Here is a 26,816-nt window from a genome sequence, read left to right as displayed (position 1 = left end):
ATATATAACAGATACAGTTATTATTTGTCAATTAAAAATAAGAAAGAAAACAGGCTCAGTGCTTGTAGCTCAGTGGCTAGGGTGCAGGCCTCATATGCCGGAGCTGGCAGGTTTGAACCTGGCCCGGGCCTGCCAAACAACAATAACTACAACCCAAAAATAGCCGGGTGTTGTGGCGGGCGCCTGTAGTCCCAGCTACTTGGGAGGCTGAGGCAAGAGAAGCACTTAGGCCCAAGAGTTGGAGGTTGCTGTGAGCTGTGATGCCACGGCACTCAAGAAAGAAGGAAAGAAGGAAAGAAGGAAAGAAAGAGAAAGAAAGAAAGAAAAAACAGTAAAACAATTGTGAATGAAAAACAAAGGTTTGGAAGGTTGTACTCTAAAATGCTTATTTTGCGGGGGGCATTCTGTTTAGAATTTATATTGTCTCTTTTTCTGATGATGAATGGACTCTTACTAATTTATAATAAGAAAAATGAAAAGCAAGAATCACCAAATATTGACGCCTTTTTATCTCTGTGTCAGAATAGTTACACTGGGTGGGCGAGAGTGGACAAGCGCTTGGATTTAGGGCTGGGGGATGGGCCTGCTGACTTTCTCTGTGACACAGCGAGTCTGAGATGTACAGACCATGCTTGTTTGCCTCTGGTACTTTCTGCTGAGCCGGTAGGATGGACCTGCCTGTCTAAAAGTGCAGAATCCGGACTCACGGGGGACTCTGCCTCTTTCTCAATCAGAATTCAGCCACCAGACAGAGGCTGCAAGCAGGGCCAGTGGAGGCTGTCACCACCCAGACACTTCTGAGCTGGAGGATGGCAAGCAGGTTACTTCCCACAGCTGAGCCTTGGTTTTCTCAAAAAAAAAAAAAAAAGGATCAACACTGTTTTCCTCTGAGGACTGGGTGTCACTTAAATAAGCTGTGCTAGCCAATAATTGGAGTATCCCGTATAGAAAAATCTTCACTGATCAAGGATGCAAAGTTTGCTTTGTGACAAGGTTAGATGTGTAAGGTAGATGTTTAAATCACAGATCATTTCATCTTCCTTAGATCTGATTTTCAAGTAGCCGAGCTGGCAAATGGACAGAGTAGACGTCCCCAAGCCTGCAGTTTGCATATGGAAGTCACATCATGTTGCAGCCACGGCCCCCACCCCTACGTGCACTGCAGACCCTTCCTGCCTGTACGTGTGCACACTAGAAACTTGTCTTCTTCCTGGAAACTTTTCAACCACCTGGGAAATTACAAGAAGCAGAAAATTTTCGCTGTCACCTTGGCTGCAGGAAGTAGAGCCTCCTGTGCTTTGGAGGTGGCTCACCCTGGGCTTCTGCCTTGCAGCTGAGTGCCTGCTCAGCCTGGAGGCTGATGCTGCTTGCCTGGAGCCAGTGAGAAGACCTCAGCTTTGCAGAAGCCTGGGAAGGTCATGCCAAAGCTTTCCTGACCCAGCTCTCTCTAAAATAGGGATGGCAGGGAGTTTGAAACCTTGAGCACAGAGAATGCCAACTTAGGACATCAGGTTCTAGGCCAAGCACAGGGCCTCATGCCTGTAATCCTACCACTCTGGGAGGCCCAAGCGGGTGGATTGCCTGGACTCAGGAGTTCAAGACCAGCCTGAGCAACAGTGAGACTCCCCCCTACTAAAAATAGAAACACTAGCTAGGCATTGTGGAGGGCGCCTATAAATCCAGCCACTTGGGAGGCTGAGGCAAGGGGCTTGCTTAACCCCAAGTGTTTGAGGTTGCTATGAGCTATGATGACGCCCCACCCAGAGGGACAGAGGGAGAGACTCTGTCTCAAAAAATAAAAAATAAAGACATCAGATTCTGTTTGCGAAACCGAAGTCACTCAGTTTTTGGAGACACAAGTACGAAAAAAGGTAAGAGAGAACATCTGGAGAGCTGGCAAGGAAGGCTGTTGCAGAGTGAGCCAGCGGAACCCTCAGAACCCTCGGAGTTCTGGACACGCTGTCTACCTCCTGTAGAGGGGAAGGCAGGCGGGTGGATGGGGAGTGCTCTTTTCAGGCAAGATGGTGAGGTTTCTTTACCTGAGCCCTCCTCCTGCCAGCTTGCCCCGCTGGGGACTCTGCAGCCCACGCCCTCTGCCCTCTGAGAGTCTGGAACTAGCAGTGTCTGAGCTTGTTCACACAGGGGGCTGTTTCTGGTAATTTCTCACTGTGTGAGTCTTCACATTCCTTCTCCCCCCTTCATTTCGGTTCTGTAAAATCGCCTCCCTGTTTTGATTTGTATCATCCTTTGATGAAAAGGAAAGTTCTTGTTTTGTGGGTACCTACTGTGTGCTGTGCTCTGGTACCTGACAAAGGTCCTCTTACTCAGTCTTTTGAAGGAGGCCTGGGGAGCGGTGGGGGAGGGCGACGTCCCTCTTTATTTGAACATATGGAAACTCAGAAGAGAAGAACAATTGCTTCAGAGCCTCACAGCCATTATGGTGCAGAGCTAGGATTAAAATTGAGATTACATCTGATCCAAAGTGAAAAACTATGTTCCTTCTGTATCACACCCCTTTCTGATGTTAACCTGCACCAGGCGGATTCCATCTGCTCCCATCCTGTGAGCCAGCCCAGCTCAAACACGGGCTGCTTTTGAATTCAGAGAGGCTGTTCTTAGCTTTTCTAAAGGAGGAGATTTTTCCTCTTGAGAAACAACCGGTTCTGTTTGTTTTAGTTGCTGTTGGTTTCTTTCCCTTTCCCCTCACCCCCCAGATCTCCCTCTGCTTCCTTTCTCTCTCCCCCTACCTCCTCCGCCCCAATTAGCAAGAAGAATATGCTTCATCGTATCATGCAACTCTTGCTCATATTTTTTTGCAGACCTGCCCTTTCTGATCGGTAGTCCTAGGTCAGAGGACAGCTGTGAATCCACCAGATGACAAGGATGTGAACAGTGTGGGGGTGAAGGGATAGGCTTGGAGCCTGAGCATCCGAGTTCCAATCCTGACTCTGCCCTATATTTACCGTGTTGACAGGAGCAAGTTGCCTGACCTTAGTAGACCTCAGTTTCCTCATACAAAATGCAGGCAATAACAGGCCCATCCTACGGAGTGTTGTTGTGGTACGTGTAAGTTTACTGTCTGGCCCCAGGGAAGCAGACACTGTTCCCTGCCACATTACTGATGGGGATTGTTCATTCAGCGAAAGTTCATTGACCACGCTTAGCAGAATAAACAGGAGTCCTGCTACTGTGGAACTTGTATTCAGGTGGGGGAGAGAGGTACTAATAAGGAAACGACTACTGAAACAGGGGGTTTCAGGGTGATGAATTAAATATTCCAGTGGTGTGCTAGTCAATGGCTAACATCTAATTTTCCAGGAGAAAAAAAAAGCACCGATTCATAGTATTTGTCAATATTTGTGGTATAAATATTTTCACCATGGTTAGGAATAGGCATACCAAAGTGACCCAAGTGGTGTCAGCTGGCTCTTAAAATTCCTGAAAATTTAACAATTGGTTCTTGCAAGGCCAAAAGAGCTGGCTTGAAAACTGGGTCTATGTAAATAATATGGTTTGGGGAGTGGGGAAGGGGAACCTGAGGTTCTGAAAAACAAATATACTAGTTAGTAGAAGGGTATCCCAGGTAGAGAAAATGGCTGGTGCAAAGACCCTGGGGTCAGAAAGGGCTTGGTGCGTTCAGGGACTGGGAGGATGGGCTGCTGTCAGAAGAAGCCTAACTGAGTGGCAAAAAAGGCAAGGGCTTGGCTTTTAGAAGCCAAGTAGACCACAGTATGGAGTTCGGATTTCATTCTACGGTCACAGGAAGTCATTGCAGGGTTGTAGGCAGGGCAATGTCTAGATCTGACTTGTGTTTTTAAAAGATCATTGAGCCATTTGATGAAAGACCAGTAAGAGGCAAGTTGGGCCATGCCGGATACCCCAGGAGAGGTGATGGTAGCTTGGGTGGATGTGCCAACCGGGAAGAAGACAGAAGTGGCTGGATTCGGGTAGAGCTGTGGGGACGTGACAGATGTTATCTCCAGCTACTCCCAGGCTGTTTACCTTGAGTGCACGCAGCATGCGATTTCTGCTTTTCTGTCAGCAGAGGAGGAAGTAGCCTCAGACTCACACCATCGGGGCTCACTCTCCATCCTGCCTCCTTTTCTTCTTGATATCACCACCTGATACCTCCAGGAGAGGAGATGAGGAAATATGTTTGTCTTGGGCCCAAGGGCAAAGCAACAACAATGAAACCCGAATCTCTTCTCAATGCCGCCCCTCCTCCTTGGGAGTTTTGTCACTGAGAACTGCACCTGTTCTTCAGATAAGAGGCCGCTAACCTGGATTTCCACCTGGTCCCAGGGCTGTCTCCTGGTGTGTATCAGGCACTAATGCAAACGTCTGGCAGGTTATGAAAAAGGTCATTAGCTCTGTTCCACACCCGGCCAGTCTGTCTGTGCAGTTTTTAGAAGGGGGCATGGGAACTCCATCTTTTGGGACCAGCATCGTCCAATAGAACTTTTTATGGAGATGGAACTGGTTTCTTTCTATCTGTGCTCCTCATTATGGGAACCACTAGCCACGTGTGGCTTAGGAGCACTTGAAACGTGGCTTGTGTTGAGAACCGCTGTACTAAAGTTTTGCAGAACTTGGGGATCTTAGTGAGTTGTCACTTGTCATAGCCTCCCTCAATTTGCAGGAAAGGAACAGAGGCACAGAAAAAACGATTTGCCTAGTGTTTCCCTGCTGAGGAGTGACAGAAACTCATCAGCTCAGTGCCCTTTTGTCTTTTATTATGCATATATTTTAAACCAATGTTAAATTTCATAAGTTCTCGGGAATACTTTCTTCTTTTCATGTAGAGGTGTCCAATCTGTGGCCCATGGGCCGCAGGCAGATTTTTTGAGGACTGTTTTGCTTATCCATGCTGCTAGATGCTATGAAAAGGATGCATGGACTTTTTTTGCTCATCAGTTTTCATTCATGTTTGTGTTTTTACCATGTGGCCCAAGACAACTCTTACTCTTCCAAAGTGTGGTAGAAAAGAAAAAAGTTGAACACCCCTGGGAGTGTCCAGCTTTCTCAATCTTGAGCACTTCCTCAGTTCTTAGATGCACTCATGTTGTGGTCATTTGGGAGCACATGCTTTCACACCTTTCCCTATCTCATTTATATGTGTATAAATGGATGGTAGAAAACATTTCTGCATTGTTTCGTCAAGTTGTGTCACTCCATGTGTAGTTTAACACACATTTCTTTTCTAAAAGTGTGTTCTAGGTCTTCCTGAGTCCATTCATGGCCCTGTACCTTACTATTTTTATTTTTTTTTAACACTCTTAGTGTTTCGTAGCCTGGGCATGCCACGTTAGTCATCAGGCTATTGATTTAACTCATTGTTCATGATGCAAACGTTTTTGTACATACCTCCTGTACGCAGTGTTTCTCTTGAGGTGTGTACTGAGAAGTGGAATTACTGAGTCAGAGAGTATTGATTTATTTGTGTGTATTTTTATTGGAGCTCCTGCTCCAATAACTCTTTACACCAGTTTATATTCCTATCAGCTACATGGGCTTTTTCTCCTACAGTCTCCAAAATATTTAATGTTATCAAACGTCTACCTAGTGTGCCAATCTAATGGGTATCTCATGGTTGTTTAATTTGCATTTTTTCTGTTTCCAAGTCAAATTGAACATCTGTCCTATGTTAATGGGCATTTGTTTTTCTGTGAACTTCCTGGTCAAATATATTGCCCATTTTGTTTTTTTTTTCTGTTGGATGACTTTATTTATTCATTAGCAAATATGTACTAGAATGTCTCCTATGTGATAAGCGTTATTCTAGTTGCTAGGGCCTTGGTGGCAAATTAAATACACAAATTTTTCTGCCCTCAAGGAGGTAACAGTTTAGTTTTAAGAAAAAGACCTAGGCAAAAATGGATCAGGAAAATATATAGTTATGTTAAATCAGATAAAAAGAAAGGGAAAAATATAGGGAAAACCTTTGGGAGTAGGGCTCAATTTTAAGTAGGCGGGCCAGGAAATCCTGTCTTTTACTTAATCACTTGTAGACACTTTATATTGTATGTGCTAATCTTTTGCCTATAAATAAATAGGTTGTGCCTATTTTCTTCCAGTTTTTAATTATCTTTTGACTGAGGTTATAATGCCTTGGTCTCACTGTTTTTTTAAATGATAAAATCATTGTTAATTGGAATATAGTCACATAGAAAGTGGAAGTTCCTCTGATTTTCCCAGGTGACTATTGGCAAGAGCTCTGTGCCTGTCCTTTCAGATTATTTTTTATTGTCACTGCAGTGCAGTACACCTTCCAACCTCAGTCATCACTTACAGGTCGTTTCTGGCTGTTTCTCCCAAAATGCAGTTCTTTCTCATGGCTGCCTAGCAATCCACCTAGCGGGGAATCACTGTCCCTTGTCCAAGCAGGCCCCTCTGGCTGGACAGCAAGGTTCTTCCAATTCTACGTTCTTCCAGACAAAGCAGCAATCTCGTCCTCTTTCTACTGCCGATAGGTCCTCTGATCTTTTTTTGTTGGTTGGACTCAAGCCGCTGTACCCTGAAGGTTAATGATTTTGTTTTCTCCCCCCCAGCTCCATGGCTACATGGAAAATAAGCCTTTGGGGCTTCAGATCTTCATTGGGACGGCTGATGAACGGATCCTTAAGCCACATGCCTTCTACCAGGTGCATCGGATCACAGGGAAAACTGTCACTACCACCAGCTACGAGAAGATTGTAGGCAACACCAAAGTCCTAGAGATTCCCCTGGAGCCGAAAAACAACATGAGGGCAACGTAAGGGCTCGGGGAATGAGGGAAGTGGGGCTTCATGGGGCAGTAAGCAGGGTCAGTGACAGGGATTTGGGAGAGGGGACTCTACAGAGTTGATGGGAACAGTCATTGATGACAATTCTCGATCAGTGTTCAGCTGACCCATAGTGATTGCTGCTTGAAAAAGTATAACATGGAAAGATTTTCCTGTGTTTTGAAAGCATGAAAACTCAGGCATCTTTGAATTATGTTGCTTGGGATGAAGTTAAATTTATTTATGATGAAAAAATCGGTTTGACCTATGGAGTTAACACTATAGAGAGGTCCAAATGCATACAGTTAATATGCCCATACCTATGGCTAAAGTTTGGGAAACATTGCACACATGTTTTGGATTAAAACCCTGTTTTTTAATGAGAAAATAAATTCAAATTTACAGAAAACTGCAAGAAGTATACAGAGCACTGCTGAGTACTGTAATTACTCCAGGGTGCATTTCTTAAGAACAAGGATGTTCTCTCCCATAACCATGGTACACGTGTCTATTCAAGAGATTCACGGCTCTTAGCTGCTGAATGGTCTATAATCAGTATTCACTAGTTGTGTTGAGTTTTTCAGATGCTTCTGAGAATAGAAGAGTTGGCATGAAAAATCTCTCCAGGGAAGTAATTTCCACTGGGGAATTTCTCTAATTATTTTAAGTGTCTCCCCCCACTCCACACCATCTTGGTATAAACTCCTGGCTGAAATGCTTATGGGTGCTTTGTAATTCACCCCTGTGGCTGGCTGTAGGAATATTTTGGCCGTTGAAGGCAGTTTTTGTATGTGGTTTTTGCCCGTTTACGAAGATGGTGTGTTTCAAATGGGGTTCTTCAATTCCCGGCAGCATCGACTGTGCCGGGATCCTGAAGCTTCGCAACGCCGACATCGAGCTGCGGAAAGGCGAGACGGACATCGGCAGGAAGAACACTCGGGTGAGGCTGGTCTTCCGCGTGCACATCCCAGAGGCCAGCGGCAGGATCGTCTCCCTGCAGACTGCGTCCAACCCCATTGAATGCTGTAAGTTGGGCTCCGGGGCAGGGTCCTTTATGAAGTTTGCATTCCTGGCCAGCAGGAATGTGCAGGACCCACAGGGACAGAACACATGCAAGGGTTTTCCTTCTGCACCTGTGTCTTCTGGAGGGTCTTGTGGCCTCTCAGGAAATTAAATAATATACTTAGGAGTAGCCTACAGCTTTGTTTAGAAGATTCAAAATGCGTAAATATTATTCCAGTCTGACAAAGGGTAGATGCATTTGGATTGAGTTCATTGTCCTGCATGTCCCGTTTTTCTTTTCTCCCTCTCTGCTTTCAATAAGAACAACAGTGCTAAGTGCCCAGCATGCAGTGGCTCATTTAATATTCACAGCAGTCTTTGGCACTAGCTGCTCAGAGTGCCCATTTTACAGATGACAAGAGAGACCTCAGGGTGACTAACTTGTGCAGAGAACTAGAGAATGGCAGGGCTGGGATTGGAAGCAGCACTGGCACACAGGAGCCCATCCCAGCACCTGCAGCCCAGCCCTGCGTGTTCCCTGAAGCCTGTTTCCATGGCCAGCACCATGTCAGGTACTTAGGATCCCCAAGTGAGCAAGGTGCCTTTTCTGTCCTCAACTGGCTTACCCTCTGGTGAGGATAAGGAGACCCAACAGATGGTTGTAAAGTTGCAGAAGATTTTCAAAACTAGTACGAAGTGGGCGAGATCTGCCATTTGGAAAGATACTGAAGAGAAAACTGGCTTATTTCTATCAGTTTCAAAAGAAGTAAGCTTGATCTCACATCCTTACATACTTTTTAGAAGTTTTTTTTTTTTTTTTGGCCAGGGCTGGGTTTGAACCCGCCAACTCCGGCGTATGGGGCTGGTGCCCTACCCTTTTGAGCCACAGGCGCCGCCCTTTTTAGAAGTTTTGTTACTTTTTGCAATTAGATGTGACAAAGCTTACTGTCTGCTCAGCGTTTCAGGGTTTAGAAAATACTTAAAAAGCATAAAGAAAAAAAAAACTAAATATTGTTCCAGAAACAAAAACTGCTTATATGATTTTTTTTTTTAGTCACTTTCTTCTAAGAATATTTTGTCTTTTGTTGTTATAATCACGTTCCATACTATGTTGTTTTCAGGATTTTTCCCCTTTTTATTGGACATTGTCCCATAACTGGGTGTCACAAAATCAATTTCCTATAGTGGCCAGGGAGGTTGTGAAAATGAATGAAGTGGGTTGGATGGCAGGCATTAGGGAGTAGTGGGGCTTGGGGTCCAGGATGGCACATTTCCCAACTACAGGGCTACCATCCCTCAACTACAGCCAATGTTTCCATGTGGGAGTGTACACTCAGTGTGGCTGTATCCTCTGACGTTTTTAAGGAGAAACCAAAAATCTCTCGATTAAAAAAAGGCAACAGATTCAAAATATCCTGTAGGTCACACCAAGTCTGCCCGTGACTTCTGTTAATCAGAGGTAATCTTAAGACACTGGTAAGCAAAGGGAAAGCATGAATATTTTATGCAGAAAGCCCTTTGGGAGCACTTGGGGAAGGTTGGCCCTCAGCATGAGAAGCCCAAGTGGAAAGAAGGGTGGGCCTTTCTGGTCTTGGTTGGTCTTTGGAAACAAATGAAGAAGCCTTCTGATTTCTGCCCATCTCACGAGTCAAGATGAAGGTCAGGCTGAAATGGTGCTGAATTCGTACTCTGATGTTAGAGGAGAAAAAGACCCAACAGCAGATAATCAGGGAAAACAAGTGTTGAAAACCACATTTTTTGTAGAAATACCGGAATTTCCCAACTCTGTTCAGCGGACCCCACCCTGGACCCCCAAATGCTGGTCATAGTGGCTGCCCCGCCCCACTTTGGTTTTGAATATCTCAAGATATTCTGGGCAGGAGACTTGGGTTTCTTCCCCAGTGATTTAGGGGATTTTGAGCAGATAAGGTCTCCCCTTTCTGGCAAATGACATACTTTCTAGGATGGGGCTGTGGTTTGTCACAAGGTGAGGGACGGGAGGCCTGAGCAGGGACAGTGCACAGGAGCCCATGTCCCTGTCTGTCTTTGGGTTCCTCAAGACAACGTATCTTGGTCGATCTGAGATTTTAAAGATCATCACTGAACCACAGGTACCTCCAGCAAGGTCTTCAGGGTGTTAAGAAAGTTGTCTGAACCTTGGAAAAAAATTTTTTTTTCCTTTTCTTTTCAAGTATTTGGCTAATTCGTCTGCTTTGTTTTGACAGATAAAGAAACTGAGGTTTTCTTGGAAGAGTGATTCACCCCTTTTTACTTAGTAAATAGCAAACCCAGAGTCTCCAACTTTATGGTTCTATGAAATACCTTCTTCTTTTGGTTTCCATAACCCTCCCTTGCTTGCAGTACCAAGCCAAGCTAGTAATTGGTTTCTCTGCCTCTCACCCATAATCTTCTGTCGTTTGTATTTCTTTCTTTGTTCTTTTCCCCTAGACTAGTGCCTGTAAGTTCCATAAAGTTTTGATCACTTGACTTACTGTGTAATCCATAGGGAGAGACTCAATATTTATTGGCAATTAGTCGATTTCATGCATTGGCAAAGATGTGTAGAATAAATACAAATACTATTGACATTGTAAAACTATTATACCTTGCACACGAACTTTATGGACACTGTATTTATTGCCTGATGACTTAGTGTGTCTCCTTTGGGGAGAGTGGGTTGGTAAGAAAAACACTTAGTGGGCTGGTACTTATTTGCAAGGCTAACTTATTTACTTTGGAGGTGCCTTTCTGTGGCATCTTAGGGATTAAGGGTAAATTCTTAGATTTTTTTTTCAGTAGAAAACACGTGGTTTAAAGCCCTAGAGGCCACTCTTTGGAAAGTGGAGTGGTTTGCTAACAAATGCAGATGCCTTATATTTATTTACCTACCAGCTTGCCAGAGATTCAGTCTCACTTTTGCACAGACTGGCACCCCACGTGTTTCGAGTCTTCTATTTCTGCTAGGTTTTCAATGTTGCCAAGGAGATACTTCTAGTTTCCACCACTGCTCCTTCCCTTAATCTTGGGGAAGACTGTTGAAACCTTCTCCAGTCTTCCAACCCTCTGAATGCTGCCCCCACCCCCTTCCCACTCCAGGCAGATAACTGCGCTTCCCACGTCTCTGGGAACAAGGACAAGGTCAGAAGGGAACACTGTCATCTTCCCCAACAATAAGCCACCCACGGATGGCAGCTGCGGCAGTCCTCCCTCCCGCTCCCTCCGCTTGAGATGGAGCCATTCTCTGTTCCCCACTCCAGCTCAGCCTCTTGCCCCGCCCGGCCCAGGCCCTGCCTCCTGTGGGCTCCTCAGTGTTGTCAGGTCCAGCTCCTGCTTCCTTGGGGTGGTTGTGCTACCTGCTTCCCTCTGTGCAGTTCCCCAGGCTGTCCTAACCAGTGACCACAAACCAGGAGGCTTGAAACAGCAAAAATGTGCTCTCTCAGTTCTGCAGGCCAGAAGTCCAAAATCCAGGGGTCAGCAGCGTCCTGCTGGTGGCCATGGGTGCTCCTGGGCACTCCTTACCTTATGGACAATCCCTCCAGCCTCTGCCTCTGTCCTCACGTAGCTTCTCTGTGTCGATGTGTGTGTGTGTGTGTCCCTTTCTGCAGCTTATAAGGACATACATCATTGGATCTAGACCCCAATCCAGGGCAATCTCATTTCCTTATTTACCTTAATTATATCTGCAAAGATAGATTATATTTCTGCAAATATATATATTTCCAAATAAGGTACATCCTGAGGTTCCAGGTGCCCTGAAGTTTTTGGGGACGATTCATCAGCCTGCTGCACCTTGGCAGCTGCGTTTCTTCATCTCCCTTCCTGTCTGCTCCTCAGTCCCCAAATGGACTGGGACGTTTCTTTAACTTGTTGGCTTTTGCTTAAAGACAATAAGCGATTGTTACTTTCATACACCTCTACCCAGAACACAGATTTTCAAACTTAGCTGGACATTAGAGTCATGGGGGACTCTCTCTCTATAAACAAAAACATGATGCCCTGGTCCTCCTGCCCTGGAGACTCTGATTGGGCTCATCTGGGTGCAGCCTAGATGTGGAATCTTGAAGGGGCACCCCCCCCCCGCCCCCTGCCATGACCCGACTTGAGGCAGAGTTTGAAAACTGCTGACCTAGCTCCCTCCCCTCCCACTGGTCCTCAGTCGCTTGGCAAACTCCTTATCTCTGCCAGGAGCCAGTCCCCTCTTTGTGCTCTGACAACCGGTTTGCTTGGTGGTCCCTCTCTCTGCAAGATTGGACCAGCTAATGTGTGCCAGGGCCTGGTGTAGAATAATGCTCTCTAGAATGCTGGAAAATGAGAGAAGAAAAGAAGAGGGGAGAAAAAGCTGCATTGAGACAGTAAGTGTCTGTAGGCACACAGACCTGGGCCTGAGAGAACTTTCCAGAAGCTCTCCAGGCATGACTCGCAGCAGCTCCCTGCCCTGCAGCCTGGTCCTAAAGTCATTTCACACCTAGCCCTCTTCTGCCTGCCCAGAGTACAGAGTGTAAATTCACTTTGCTAATTTTGCAACAGGGAGGAGGTGGGTATGGGGCTGTGTGGGTGAGAAAATGATTTTCTCACATGCTCTTTGCCCTCTGCCTCTCTGACAATGTATATGTCTTACTGAGGCGTAATTGAGATACAGGAGATTGTGCAGGTTTGAAGTGTTCAGTTCGATGGGTTTTGACAATTGCACATACCCACGTCACCACCACTCAGAATGAGAGGTGAGTGTCCCTTTAATCAGTGCCTCCTCCCCACGCCCACACACAGAGGCAGCCGCAGTTACAATTTGTATTGCCGTTGATTAGTCTGGTTACAATTTGTATTGCCATTGATTAGTCTTCCCTGTTTGGGGACTTCACAGAATGGGGCCCTCTTTTGGGTCGGGCCCTGCTTGCTCAGCGTGGTGTTTGTAAGCTCCATCGCGGCTGTGACACGGTTTGGTAGCTCACTCCTGTTGACTGCTGAGCGCTATTCAATTGTATGAATGTAACAATCGCTTATTTACCAATTGCTTATTTGATAGACATCTGAGTTGTGGCCAGGGGTTGGGTATTGTACTTAAGGCTGTTCTGAATGTTCTTGTTCAAGTCCTTTTGTGGACAAATGTTTTCGTTTTTCTTGGGTAGATACCTGGGAATGGACTTGCATGCGTATGTTTTGTGTGTTTTCAGCGTCATCTTACACGCTGCACAGGTGCGTGTGAGAGTTCCAGTTGCTCCACATCCTCACCAACATTTGGTATTTCCAGTCTTAATAATTTTAGCTTTTCTGATGATGTAAATAGGGACCTCATCACAGCAACCTCAAACTCCTGGGTTCAAGTAATCCTCTTCCCTTAGCCTCCCTAGTAGCGGGGACTATGGTGCCCGCCACAAAACTCAGCTAATTTTTCCTATTTTTAGTAGACAGGGGGTCTTGCTCTTGCTCAGGTTGGTCTTAAACTCCTGAGCTCAGGCGATCCACCCATCTCAGCCTCCCAGAGTGCTGGGATTACAGGCATGAGCCACCATGGCCGGGCTTCATCATGGTTTTAATTTGCACTTCCTTAATGACGAGGGATCTTGAGCCCCTGTTCATCCACTGTTGGCCACCTTTGTGTCTTCTTTGGTGGAGAGTCTGTTCTAATTGTTCACCCATGTTTTATTCACATTTACTCATGTTTTTACTGTTAATATGTAGCTTCCTTTATCTGATCCGAGATGAGTACTTTGCCAGATGTATGTATTATGACTATTTCCTCCCACCCCGTGGCTTGCTTATTTTTTGAATAATGACTCTTTCTGAAGACATTAACATTTCATTTTGATAAAGCCTCATTTGTCATTTTCTTCTCTTTTAGGCCCTTTTTTATTTCCCCAAGAAACCTCTGCTATCAAAGGTAGCAAAGATCCACCCTTACGTTTTCTTCTAGAAGCCCTTGGCTTCTGACTTTCACCTTGAGGGAAATGACCGGTCTGAGGCTGATTTCTACGTGTGGTATGAGAGGGGCCCAGCTCTGCTGTTTTCCGTGTGCAGCTTCACCCCACACTATGTAGTACTAGACTGTCTGCCTTGAGACGCTATAGCAGTAATTCTCGGGGTGAATCTGGGCACTGGGCAGAGCACAGGTTGGCCAGCCTTTGCCAGGCTTTGCTTTCCAAGCTGTGTTCCAGAAGCCCTGTTTGAGAAACTCCAGAAAGTGCCATGATGGGAGAAGCAGTTCAGAGTTGTGAGTGGGAGTCCGGACTCTGGAGCAGCCCACAGCTTGGGTGTCAGCCTTGCCTCTGCTATTTTCTGGTTGCTCAGTCCTGGGGGACTTCACATGCCATGCCTCAGTTTCCTCTGTTTTCCATCTGTAAAATGGGGAGAATAATAACCCCCACCTTGTCGTGGGGGTTAAATGAGTGTGTGTGTCTGTGTGTGTCTCACACAGTAAGTACTAGCTGTGATCCTGTATGGTAACCCTAGTACCTCCACTGTGGTGGCTCAGTCTGGACAAATCTCATGGTCTTACCCGCAGCCCTCCCATAGCGCTGCGAAGGAGCCTTCACATACCTTTGGCTGACACTCTGTCACTGCAGAGACCACAGCCCAGACAGCAGTAGGCAGGTGTGGGAGTTTAGCAAACACCATTGCTCCAGGTGAGCAGACAGCAGGCAGCACACCCACTGCGGGAAGGAGCTCAGATGGTTATCTGGACTGCTAAGTGGGCTGGTGGGTGAGTGATTGCAGGAAAGTTGTTTTTTTGGAGAGCTTGGGATTGCAGCGGCTCCTCTGCTGATTGATATGGGTACCTGCTGGGCCCTTTGCTGGGCGGGTTATGTAGGAGCAGGGGAGGCAGATTGCCCTTACGAACACCTACGGTGTGCCCACAAGTGCACGTGACTCGTTTTCATCCTCACCATGACCCCAGAAGGCCCATCTTAAAGACATGCTCAGTTCATCCATTCAGAACATTCAAGCACTGACACGTGCCAGTGACTGAGGCATGAGATGCTGCCCTTGTAAAGCGTGTGGCCACCTGGCTGAGCTTCTGAAGAGCAAGGGACTAGCTGTGATCGTGTGGCTGGCAAGGTGCAGGGAGAGCTGGGGTGAAAGTCTGTGCTCTGTTCTCTGTCCAGGCTGCCAGGCGCCGTCAGCCACTGGGAATCATGGAGCCCTCAGGAAGGGTCTTATTCTAGGGAGATATCTGGGCACAGTCTGTGCCAGTTTACACACTGGAATGCCAGAGTAATGATGGGATCAGGAGACAGAGACGTCAGCTCCTACTCTGCCCCTGGTGTGTGGGGGACAGGGGAGTATGACATGTAGGTTGCGCAAGGTGGGTGTTGGCTCTCTGTGTTCTGTGTGAGGGAGCTGAATGTGGTCCTGTGTACTGCAGAGCTGAATGTGGTCCTGTGTACTGCAGATCCTGCCCACATCCTATCACTCCCATGCTGTGAATGTTAACAGTTTCCACTCAGCGGTGATCCCTGCACTAAGGGACGACTAGGTCCCACCATCCCACTGTCCCACCATCTCACTTCCCAGGAAAGACCCAGGGAGGGGCTGGAGTTTCCCAGGTGAGGCTTGAGTCTTGCACCTGCTGTAGGCCAAGGTAGGCCCAGCCAGGCCAGGCTCATAGCCATGGATGAGGCCTGATGTAAGGGCGAGAAGGGTGTGTGTCAGCTGATGGAGGACGGAGGACCTTTCCTGCTTGGGTTGCCTGGTGGCTTTCCCGTGGGGTCCTTCTCTTTCACCAAAAAAAGGCCCTGCAGGGTAGTGGAATCTCGAGTCTGGGTCTAGACCCTGCCTGTCCGCTTCCTTAGCTGTGAACTCGCAGGCGTGTCCCTTCTCTCCCGGGAGGTCAATGTCCTCAACTCTACTATGAGAGGGATTCTTGCTCTGCTATCTCACAAAGTTGAACAGTCAACGTAAACACAACTAAGCTCATCCAGTGCTGACAAAGTGCCTCACACGTCCACACATTAGCTCATGTTATCTGTAAATAGCCTGGCGAGGTTGGTGCCATTAGTCTACCCATTTTATAGATGAGAAAATGGAGGCAAAGAGATTACGTGACTTTCCCAAAGTCACTTCACTGAGCTGGGCTTTGAACTCAGGCAGTCACTCTGCAGAGTCCTTACTTTTACCCATGACCGTAAATTGCCTCACAATGTGTTTTATTAACATAAACAGAAATACACATACAGAGCGCCTGGGAATCCGCGCTCTCTGTGGCATCCATGACATTTGCTGTTACTGACAGAACCTGTCCCCTCAGTAGAGAGGAACTTTCCTGACCGACCTCTCCTGCCCCTCTCCCAACATTCTTGGGGTAGATCCTCGTAATTCTTAGCCAGCCAATTCTACAACAGGGAGAATTGCAGACAGGCAGTAATCCCATGCTGGTGTGAATTTCCCTCCCTGAGCCTTTGCTGCTCTGCCGCACATCGGCACTGTTGCTAGTGAAAGTAAACACCCAAACTGGTTAAACCAACAGCGCCCTGTTGATTCAGAGCTCGTAAAAATACAGAAGCCCCAAGCCACTTTATGATGTGCCAGAATCTGGGGGCAGGAGGGAAGCCTGGGGAACTCACTTTGCGGGGGCCACCATAGAGCTTAAGCTGGAGCAGAGGTCAAGGCTTCACCCATTGGCCAGATCCAGGCCCCCCAAGGAGGATGACTTTAAAACTCAGGACCCTGGTTAGGTTAGAAAACCGTAGGCTGTGAGGTTGTCTGGACCTCGGATGTAAGCAAAGCTGAATGAGTGTTGGTGGGTCCAGGCCCTGGAGGCACACTGGGTTTCCTGAGTGCCCTCCCACAGGCCCAGGAGGAGTGACCCCAATTAGCAGCTGTAGGTGATGGAGGTTGCATCAGAGAGCAACAGAGAAGCAGGGCCCAGGGGGGTGATTTTGGTTGCTGTTTGCTTCTCCTCAGTTCCTCTTTCAGAGGTTAATTGGATTCTGTTTGCTCTGCCTCTGGGCTCTCTGAGGATGGGGGCCTGCCTGAGGAGTTCCCCTGTCCTCAGGTGGCCTCTTAAGTGTGGAACTTGGCTCTTAAACAAATGTATGTGACAAGTCACCTGGCAATATTGTTAAAATGCAAATTTGGCCTTTGCCTAATAGATTGGGGCACTGGGGTGGGGTGTGGCCTGGGAGTCTGCATGTTTATTAAGCCCCTCCCTCAACAGGAAGAGTCACTGCAGGTGACCCCGGAGCCACACACTCCAAGATGCTGGCAGTTGGGATCAGGAATCCTGGGATATGGCTCAGGATCCACCAAGAACAGCAGGGATGGAGGGGCAGCCTGTGTAGGTGTGCGGATGTGGTCTGCTCAGACTTGGTAAAAGGTCTATTATAAGACCAGCCTGTGACTGGCACGTAGCAATGACTCAAGAAGCTGCAGCTTTTTGTGCTGTTAAAACCTTGCTGACCAATTATTAATCAAACCAGACATGCTTGTTGCAAGCTTACTCATCAAATGCTCCAACATGAAGTGGGACTGTTAACATTTCCCCATTTTACAGATGGGAAAACTGAGGCTCAGAGCTGTGAAAACCCTTAGAAGGATCACCTAGTAGGATGTCCAACACTACAGGCTTGCCAGGGGCAGGAGCTGCTTCCCTTGAGGGTCTGAGAGCTGCATCTAAGTTCTGAGCACCTGTTTTCTCTATAAAATGGAGTCTTCCTTGCCTTTACAGTAGGGCTGTGATTTAAGGGTTTAACAAGATAACAAGAAAAATGGTTTGAAAATGCTAAGCAAGGAAAGAAGAGCATTCTGAAGTCAGTGATCACAAACACCATAACTTCTTGGGCAGCTGCTGTCTGCCAGGCATGGGCTAGGGGTTTTGTCTTATAGTGGATATTTCCTTTTATTGTGGTAAAATGCACACAACATAAAATTTGTCCTTTTGACCATTTCAAAGTATACAATTCCACACATTAAGTACCTTCACAAAGTTATGCACCTGCTACCACCATCTAGTTATAGAACTTTTTCATCACTATAGAAACACACGCCCATACCCTTTAGCTGTCACTACACAGTCTCCTTCCCTGGCCCTTGGAAACCACCAGTCCCCTTTCTGGCTCCGTGCATCTGCTTGTTCTGGGTATTCCATATAAATGAGATGTGATATTTGTCCTGTTGTGTCTGGCTCCTTTCACAGAGCGTGATGTTTTTAAGGTTTACCCCTCTTTCGGCACAGAATCGGCACTTCGTTCCTTCTTACGGCTGAATGATACTCTGTACGAGTGTATAGACAGCATGTTTTGTTTATCCATTTGTCCACCAATGGACATTTGGGTTGATACTAGATATTTTGCTGGCTCTATACTGACCACATCCACATATTTATATATTGGATCTCTTGGGCTGCTTGAAGTAGACCCATGATGGGCAGGCGCTGTTGTAATTTTACAGGGGAAGTCTTTGTGACTCAGAGAGGTGAAGTGACTTGCCTGAGGTCACACAGCAGGGAGGTGGCAGATACAGGACTCAAAACCATGGCTGACCCTGGAGCCCCAGCAGCCTTAGCTGTGTATGTCTCTCCTGTGGCTCTCAGGGCCTCATGTGACGCTGCAGTGATGGTGCCACAGATCAAACCTGGCTGTAGTCCATTGGAATCCTCTAAAGATTATTAAAAAAAAACAAAAACAAAACCCAAATGATGTTGGGTTTAGGCCATTTAAGTCAGAATCTCTAGGATAGCTAGAGATTGCTCCCTTATCAGATGACATCCAGCCATGTCTGGAGACTATTTTGGTTGTCACAATAGGGCGTGGGATGCTTCCAGCATCTGGTGGTAGAAACCAGGGATGCTGGTAACCACAGTACACCACACAGGATATCCCCCCATAACAAAAAATAATTCCGCTCCAAATGTCAGCAGTGGGGTTAGGGTTAGGTCCTGCCTGTCTGAGTCTTACTTAGCATCTGAGTGTGCAGTGAGGGCTGAGAGGTGCTTCCCCTCTCAGAATCGCCCGGGCTCCTTGTTAAACAGCAATTTGGGCGTGGCAGGTGTAGGCCGGAGCCTGAGATACTGCACTTCTATGAAGTGTCGCGGACACCCTGCCTGGCGATTTGAGTTCTCAGACGGCAACAGGCTTATGGGAAGCCAGGCGGGACTCTCTTTGTTTTCTCTCTTTTCTATCTCTTTAAATTTTCACTGAAACACAGAGTTTCCCTTCAGGTAAAGAGTAGGAAATACAAGCTTGACAAAGGTGGAAATCAGCTGGTTGCTGAGATTGACGATAGAGAAGCAGTGAGGTTGCTCTGGGAAGTAGAGGAGATGTGTTTGCAGCAGCGCACAGGGCAGCCAGCCCAGCAGCCTCCAGTCCCCAGCCCCGCTGGCTGTAGGCCCTTGACTGGCTTGCCCAGTAGCAATGACTCAGGCTTTCCACCTGTAAAATGGGAGGGCTGGCTTTTGCCGCCTTCCCACCCATTCCCAGGGCTAGAAGCCCCCGGCAGCTCCTCACCTTCATCAGAGGCAGATCTAAAAAGCCGGGACCTGCAGCTGCTGTTTTCACTGCTAATAAATCTCCATTTGTGGCAACTCAATTAGGAAGTCATCACAAAGCTCCAATATTGAAAAAAAGGATTAATAACCCAGCCCATGTGGGAAAAATTAGCAGCTTCTGCGGAGAGGCCTTTTTAGTATATGCTTGTAGCTGGCAGTGCTTGGAACAGCACTAGCTGGCGGGTCTCTGGGAACAGGGAGAGCCCAGGCCCCTCTGGGGAGGGGAGCGCAGTCAGGGAGATTGCTGCAAGTTGCTCAGTTATGCTTTCAAGGTGAAGTGTCTGGAAGCCTCTGGCTGGTGCTCCGTAGACTCCTGACATGTTGCCAAGTGCATCCTCACTCCATCCACGTGGCCCCAGCAGATGGAGGCCCAGGCAGGGCAGGAGGAAAGGGTTAGGATTGGGCCTTGGGCCTCACGCGGCTGTGGCCCAGGCTCCCGGATGAGGAGGTCCGCAGGCCCCTGGCATGGAAAGGGCTGGCCCTCCGCCCAGTTCTCTGGGCTCTGGGAGGGATGCCAGGAGCACGGACTGACTCACCAAGAGGGGGAGGGCCGGCCTCTTGGCCCATGCTTGAAGGCGAGGCCCTGGCTGTGGCTGTGCCTTGCTTCTCACCTGCCCAGGGAGGGTGGCTGGAGAGGGTCTTCATTCTTTCCTGCAGCCTGCCTTCTGGAATAATCACTGGCTGGCTAGATTGGCTAAGAGACTTGGCTTTCAAGCTAGAGAACCTTGCTTTTGAGGGCTCAAATATAAGTTTTACCATATACCCTTGGCCAAGTGGTGACCTGACTTCTCTGAGCTTTACTTTCCTCCCCAGTCAAATGTGAATAAGTTTAATGCTTCCTTCCTCTGAGGCTTGCTGCGTGCATTCGAGCATAGCATTCTGGTTTAGTGCTCAACGTGGGCTGTTCCTCTCTCTGTCATTCCTTGTAGGTAGCGAGCAGATTCAGAGGTAGAGAAAGGAGATACTGAGAATACACATTGAGATACGTCTGTCCAGCCAGCCATCCACCCACTACTGACTCTTTCTTCTAAGTCCTGGGCACTGTTCCCGCCACCTCCCTCCTGAGGGTTACATTCTAGTGGAGGATGATAAGCCAGTAACTACGAACTACAGTGGATCTGAAAGTGAAATTTCCATGGAAAGAGGGAAAGTAGGATAAAGGGGACAGGGCGGGTACTGCTGTTTTCCCTGTGGGTTAAGGAAGCCTCTCGGAGGGGGTGACATCTGAGTGGCAATTGCAGGAAGCGAGGAAGGCAGCCATACAGGTGACCGGAAAGAGAGGTGCTGGCTAGTGAGGACGCTCAAGGTGGGGTGGACAGTGAGGCTGTTCTAGAAGTACGGCTGGAGCAGAGTGATCTTAAGACCTTGTGAAAGATCACGAGTGAATTCCAACTATGCCTCATCCCGGCAGGACCCGGGCCCTAACTTTGGCCCGCATGATACCTTCAAATTTTGGCTGACATCAAATACTCGAGGAGAGGAGGGTACACTTTAACAAAAAGAAACATCTCAGGAAAAAGTTGATTGGCCTGTCCTTTCATGGAAAAATAAAATGTCAAATTCTCATTCACGTGTCTTCCCTAGATGGAGAACAGGCATCTGTTTCTTAACTCAGAAATACAAAACATGTTGTTAGAAGGAAATTAGCTCACATGACTTAGGGCACTTTTACAAGGACATTAACATCTGCAGGGTCCCTGGTTGTCAGGAGTGATGGTTCTACTTTTTAATGACAACAGGTGACACATGTGGGCAGACAGCATTGTAGCTCATCACCATGAAATCAGACTGCCTCTGTTCAGCAGACATGTGCCCTCATCACAGTGACTTCTCTCTCTCTCCCCCTCTTGCCCTCAGCCCAGCGATCCGCCCATGAGCTGCCCATGGTGGAAAGGCAGGACACGGACAGCTGCCTGGTGTACGGGGGCCAGCAGATGATCCTCACGGGGCAGAACTTCACCGCTGAGTCCAAAGTTGTGTTCATGGAGAAGACCACAGGTCAGTGGGTTTTCAGCAGCTGTGCCAAAGCGACCGACTTTCTTTTCTATTCAACACTGATTTGAGGGGTGGATCCCACCGGGTGGGGTTTTATACCCTGCTCTTCTTACTCACTGTGTTGTCAGAGATTATGAAAGTCGTGCTGCTTGCCATTGCCTGAACGTGCCATCTTGTATGTTAACTGATGTTAGGTTGTTTTGATCAGCCCCCACCCTTAATTTCCCCCCCCAAATTATTTTGTTCACACAAAGGAGCAAACTTTTTTTTTTTTTTTTGGCCGGGGCTGGGTTTGAACCTGCCACCTCTGGCATATGGGGCCAGCGCCCTACTCCTTTGAGCCACAGGCACTGCCCAGGAGCAAACTTTTTAACTATTTTCCTATCCTAAGAAGAGAGGCCAGACAGTGTGATGATTAAGTGTGCAAGCTCTGACCCTGGGTATCTTGAATTTAGATCCTACTTCTGCTACTTGGTTGCTCTGTGATTTCAGGCAAATTACCCAACCTTTCTGTGGCTTGATTTCTTCATGTGTCTAATGATAACAAGAGTTATTACCCTCTGGGATTGTTGTGAGGATTAAATGAGCGGATACATGTTACATAATTATAACAGCACCAGGCATAGCATAAGCCAATAAACATTGGCTACTTGTACTGTTACTGTAAGTAGTACTGCAGTTAATCTCACACTTTTAGGATGAATTAATCTTAGTAAGCATGCATCCGTGTAACTTTTTTCTTAGGGTTTATTTCCCAGGAGTGAAACAGTCATTTTGAGGGCTTTAAATACAAATTGCCAAATTATATTCTGGAAATATACAAAAGGAAACTTCCACCTTCTCAGTAACATTTTCACCCCCTTCAGGATATCATATTTTTAAAATTAAAAATATCATTGTAGACTTAGTATGTCTTTGTACTTTGCCTTGGTTTGCCATGAGAGGTTCAGTGTTTTTATTTCTTGCTCATGTGTATTCTTTCTTTGGTATGCTATCTGCTAATGTCTTTTTCCAGTAGGGATGTGGTAAAAAGACACAAATCTGAAGTTGGAAAATAGCCAGTATAGATGAAATGTGTTGTGATAGGGCAATTAGTTCAAATGACTTAGGGTATTTTTGGATGCTAGAGCTAATTTGTTTTTTAACAGTCGTGATTGCAGCAAAAGGGGGTTGATGTTTGCCGATTTATGTATTTCTAGTGTCCTTAGGATGATCCGGAGAATGTGACAGGCAGGTCGTCCAGTTGTGATGGTTGTGCACTGAACAACAGTGCCTCCTTTGAGGTCCCCTATCCACACTGGATGCCTTATTGGTTTATAGGTTACCAAGACAACTTCTGAAGGTGGAAGCAGAGTGTCTTAGGAAAGGAGTTGTCAGGGTCCCTTCATGTTTGCCACTGCTTACGGCTGAGACTGGTCGGTCTCTGGCCCCAGCCTATCTAGCTGTGTTCTGGACATGGACCACTATGCTGTTATCTCGCTCAGGAACAATTGCTCTTAGGTGCCTGAGGCCTACTTACCTTAGCTGAAGGGAGAGAAAGAGATAGTCTTTGAGAGAGTAAAGCAGTCTTCTTAGAAAGATAGATCTTAGTCTTTAGCAGAGCTTAGTGATCTTCAGCAGAGAGACACCATGCTGGCATTCTGCAGGCAGGAGAAGCGACAGAGTCAGAGTAAGCAGGTCCGTGATAGAATGCACATGCTCCCTACTACCCTCTCCTCCAGCCTCATATAAGGCTGATCGCTAGGTGTAGAGACTGCCAATTCACTAATGCTCTCATCTCTCAAGCTCTCTCATGCTTGTTAGGAGAGCTAAATCCCTCTCTGTGCCCTTTTCACCGAGGTGTTCCATTATTCAGCTATTTAGGTATTTCTTATAACTCTCACTCCTCTTAGCCACAGGCGTGCTTCTTCTCAACTCAAACAGAGGCTCCTTTTGGGGTGGACTGGTCCTGTGACCATACTTTGAAAGTATGATGAGGCAGAACTTGTTTTAAAGCCAGGTCCTGGCTAAGGGCATTGTATTGGGAGCTGTCAATGATATGGTCCAGCCGAAGACTGTGACCTCCCAGGATGGCCCCTCCTGTGAACTGCCACAGCAGGAGGAGGAGAACTGGGGAGCGTGGTGCCCTGGAGACCAAGGGAAGGGGTCAGGAGAGGCAAATGCAATAGAGACCAAGAAGCTTGAGGTTGGTGGCATGAGAGACCAAGGAGTGACGAGTGATTGGAATAACTCTGCACCCAGCTGGCAGTGAGTGGAGGAGTAATGTTGGCTGACAGATGGGAGGTGATGAATGGAGAGTCTATACCAGAGGGCAGTAGCCCACGGCCGCATTCTCAGCCTCAGCATTATGAACATTTTGGTGGTGGGGTAGGGGCTGCCCTGTGCACTGTAAGATGTGAGGCAGCATCCCTGACCCTCTGGCAGCACTGCCCAAGTTATGATGACCAAGAACGTCTCTGGGGTTTGCCACATGTGCCCTGGAAGAGAAATTGCCCAGATCAAGAACCAATAGTTTAACTTCTGCAGTTCAGAGACGTTATTAGGGGAGGGATCGGAAGAATATGAGGAAGAATCAGAATCAGGTTGATCTTAAACCCTCTGCCTGTGATTCTCACCAGCACAGACGTGGCCTGTTGCTTGTCGGACACCTGCGCATCTTGCTGAGTGGTCCTGCAAAGGGGGAGCTGAGAACAGGGCTGGACTTCACCTCCTTTACCCTGGTGGGGCTCACCCAGTGAACACAGGGCTCTGTTGGCTGAGTAATCCCTGTTTCTACTGACATCTTTTTGTATATATACTTTTAATCCTATTTTTAAATAGCAATACATCATGAGCATTTTTTCAGGTACTTACTATTGTTTGAGAACCAGATTTTCAGTGATGTACTGCTTTCTATCATAAGGCCTCCAGTGCTGCATTTAACCCTTCCCTTTTTATTGGACATTAGGCTGCTTCCAACTTCATGCTATCATAAGCGGCTTGTCATAAGATCCTCTGAATTCCAGCTGTCAACTGGGTCACAGCTCATGCTCTTGAGTCAGACAGCTTGTGTTAGTAAACCTTCCTGGGCAGAGTTCTTTCATGTGTGCCGTGAGGATGGTCACAGTCCCACCTCACTGAGTGGTCATGAGAGTAAGGGTTCACGTATGTTAAGTGCTTCTAACAGTGGATTAGTGTGATAACAGTAAATTAGTTAGTACATATACATGTTACTAATACTGTTTGTTATTCTTGTTGCCTACAGTTAAGGTTTTTGGGTGGTGTAATGGAATCAAGAGACATGTGTCTATTTTTAAAAGTATCTTAGTACACTTTGGGGAGGCTTATTTTTCAGGTGGTAGCCAGCATAAATACTCATAAATTCTACCAAGAATTTGCTAGGCTTTCTTAAATCAGAGAGCAAATTCATGTGGCTAGAGTAGAGGCTGGTCAACATTGGGAAGTATATTTGGATGAATATGCATATGTTGTCCCAGTGCCAGATAGAGACATGGTGTTGGTTTGGTCTGGTCCTGGATAAGGTAATAGGGAGCCAGAGTGGGTTCTTGAGCTGGGGAGTGGCATGAAATGTAAATGACCAAGTAAGCATAGTATCAACTGCTTTGATGCATCTTCAGTACAAGGAAAGCATCCTGCTGGCCTTCTACTGACTTTCACAAGAAACAAATGGCTTCAAAGCCTCATTTTGGCAGAGGGGAATTCTCTGATAAGGTATAAACATTTGTGACTCACATCCAGGTTGACAGAGCCTATGCAGGGGGCTGATGGCACTGTACAGGGGGAAGAGTTTGAGGCTGGATCCCACCAAATCCCTTGTGGATTTAGGAGCCAGCCAGCTTTCAAGTGTTCTGGGAGCTTAATTACGTTGAAGCTACCCAAGGGCATCAAGTAAAGATTTGCTGAAGGAATGAACCAACTAGCGAATGGCATTTACTGTCTGGCTTCTGTTCTAGGTTTCAGAAGAAATTTTGCATATTTACCTCTTGAAGGGAGAAAAACACAGAGCCTTTGAAAAATCGAGGGCTAAGGAGAGAAATAAGACCAGCTCCCATCAGGTGACCCGTGACCAGTAGTAGTGACACATGCTAACTAAATGTTCAGCATTGTTTTTGTGTCTCCCAAAATTATCATTGCTCAGGCTGTGGTCATTTTTGTTGGCACATACTACTCCAGGTGCTGGGCTGGGCTCTTGCATTTAATAGCTGTGTGGTCCTGGCTAAGTCACTTCACCTCTCTGAGCCCACATTTCCTCTTTTGTAAAATATAGATGATTTACTTCTTTTGGGAGGTAAAAAGATTAAATTGTGATCCTACAGATTAGGCTCTTTGCATAGGGCTTGGCACATTGAAAATACTCATTAAATATTAACCTTTTTATTATTCACATTACATTTGGCTGTGAAAGGACAAAGATGAGTAAGGTTTTATCTCATGGAACCAAAGACAAAACAATTAAAGCCATTAACAAAAATAATAAGTAATAATAAAAACTGTGTTCCAGGCCTTGTTCTAAGCACTCGATGTGATTCCTCGTGACAGCCCTATGCAATAGACTACTGTTCTTTATATATTACCAATGAGAAACTGAGCACAGAGAGGTTGAGTAAGTTAGTGGAGATCACACAGCTGGTAAAGGACAATGATAGGCTTTGACCCCAGGCAGCCTGGCTCCAGAGTACACACCTTGAGCTATTAGTTGTTCTTCTTTTTAAAAGCTTAGAATCAGGTTAATTTGCCTGAAGACCCTTCACTGGCCCAGAGCCACAGACTTGAACCATTTGGTGGTGACAGGGACTCCTGAATTCTGCCTTGAGTTCATGCCTAACTAAAGAGTCTCAGTGAATGTAGTTTCTGGATTGATGACAGTTGACTAGCAGGGGCATCTGAGATGCCTTTGGCATCACTGGTGGTCTCTGCAGGGGGTCCCTGGCTCCAGCAGCTCCCACAGAAGGGGCTCCTCTTGCATTTGCAGGGAGCTGGTCCTGCTCTTTTGACCCAAGAGCGCACCTCCCAGCTGGGCCGCCTTCTGCAGGGGGAATCCCTGTTGCTCAACTTCTTTTTTCCAAAACTCATCCCGTTCCCATCTCCATGGACAGTTTGGCCAGCAAGGGCGCTGTGGGGCGGGGCGGAACAGTTGAAGTTTTCCAAGGAAGGGGAATCCCAGCTGTTTCTTACATTAAGGAAAGGTGACAGCCTCCTGGGCTAATCTTAGCCCCGTGTTTGGTCATCGGCACCACCAGCTCCAAAGTTTCTTTTTATAGCTGTCGACTAAAATGGAATTGGCAGTTTCCACTCCAGCGAGATGACAAATTGGAGAACGGTGGAAAAACAGTAGGAGAGGGGCAGCGTGGTATTTCTTAAGTTAGAAAAGCTCAGTGTTTTGGAAAATGGCATCTTATTTATAGCAGCAGTAATACTAATAATTATTATATTATTTGTATTACTATTTTTACTTATTTTTGTGAGCTGCAAGAGCCTGTGTGATCTGGCCCTTGCCCATCTCTCTGATCTCAGCTTCTCACACTCTTCCCCCCTCGCTTGGCCATAGCAACAGCTGGCTCCCCTGGTGTCCTTGACCA

At 46.9% G+C, this 26,816-nt stretch overlaps 1 protein-coding gene across 5 annotated transcripts in view; it reads left to right on the top strand.

The window, feature by feature from the left end:
* NFATC2 (nuclear factor of activated T cells 2) overlaps positions 1-26,816 on the top strand; it is a 152,470-nt gene that overhangs the window by 72,997 nt on the left and 52,657 nt on the right. For all 5 annotated transcript variants that reach the window (XM_003787703.3, XM_003787702.1, XM_012803847.1 and 2 more), the window contains exons 4-6: positions 6,549-6,751; positions 7,614-7,786; positions 21,100-21,240. In XM_003787703.3, the coding sequence (XP_003787751.1) occupies positions 6,549-6,751; positions 7,614-7,786; positions 21,100-21,240 (517 nt within the window). The remainder of the gene's footprint in view (positions 1-6,548; positions 6,752-7,613; positions 7,787-21,099; positions 21,241-26,816) is intronic.

Source organism: Otolemur garnettii, unplaced genomic scaffold (genome assembly GCF_000181295.1).
Source record: "Otolemur garnettii isolate 467f Iridium unplaced genomic scaffold, OtoGar3 scaffold00023, whole genome shotgun sequence".
Taxonomy (NCBI): Eukaryota; Metazoa; Chordata; class Mammalia; order Primates; family Galagidae; genus Otolemur; species Otolemur garnettii.
Note: the sequence above shows the minus strand (reverse complement) of the source record. Positions and strands in the feature narration are given on the sequence as shown.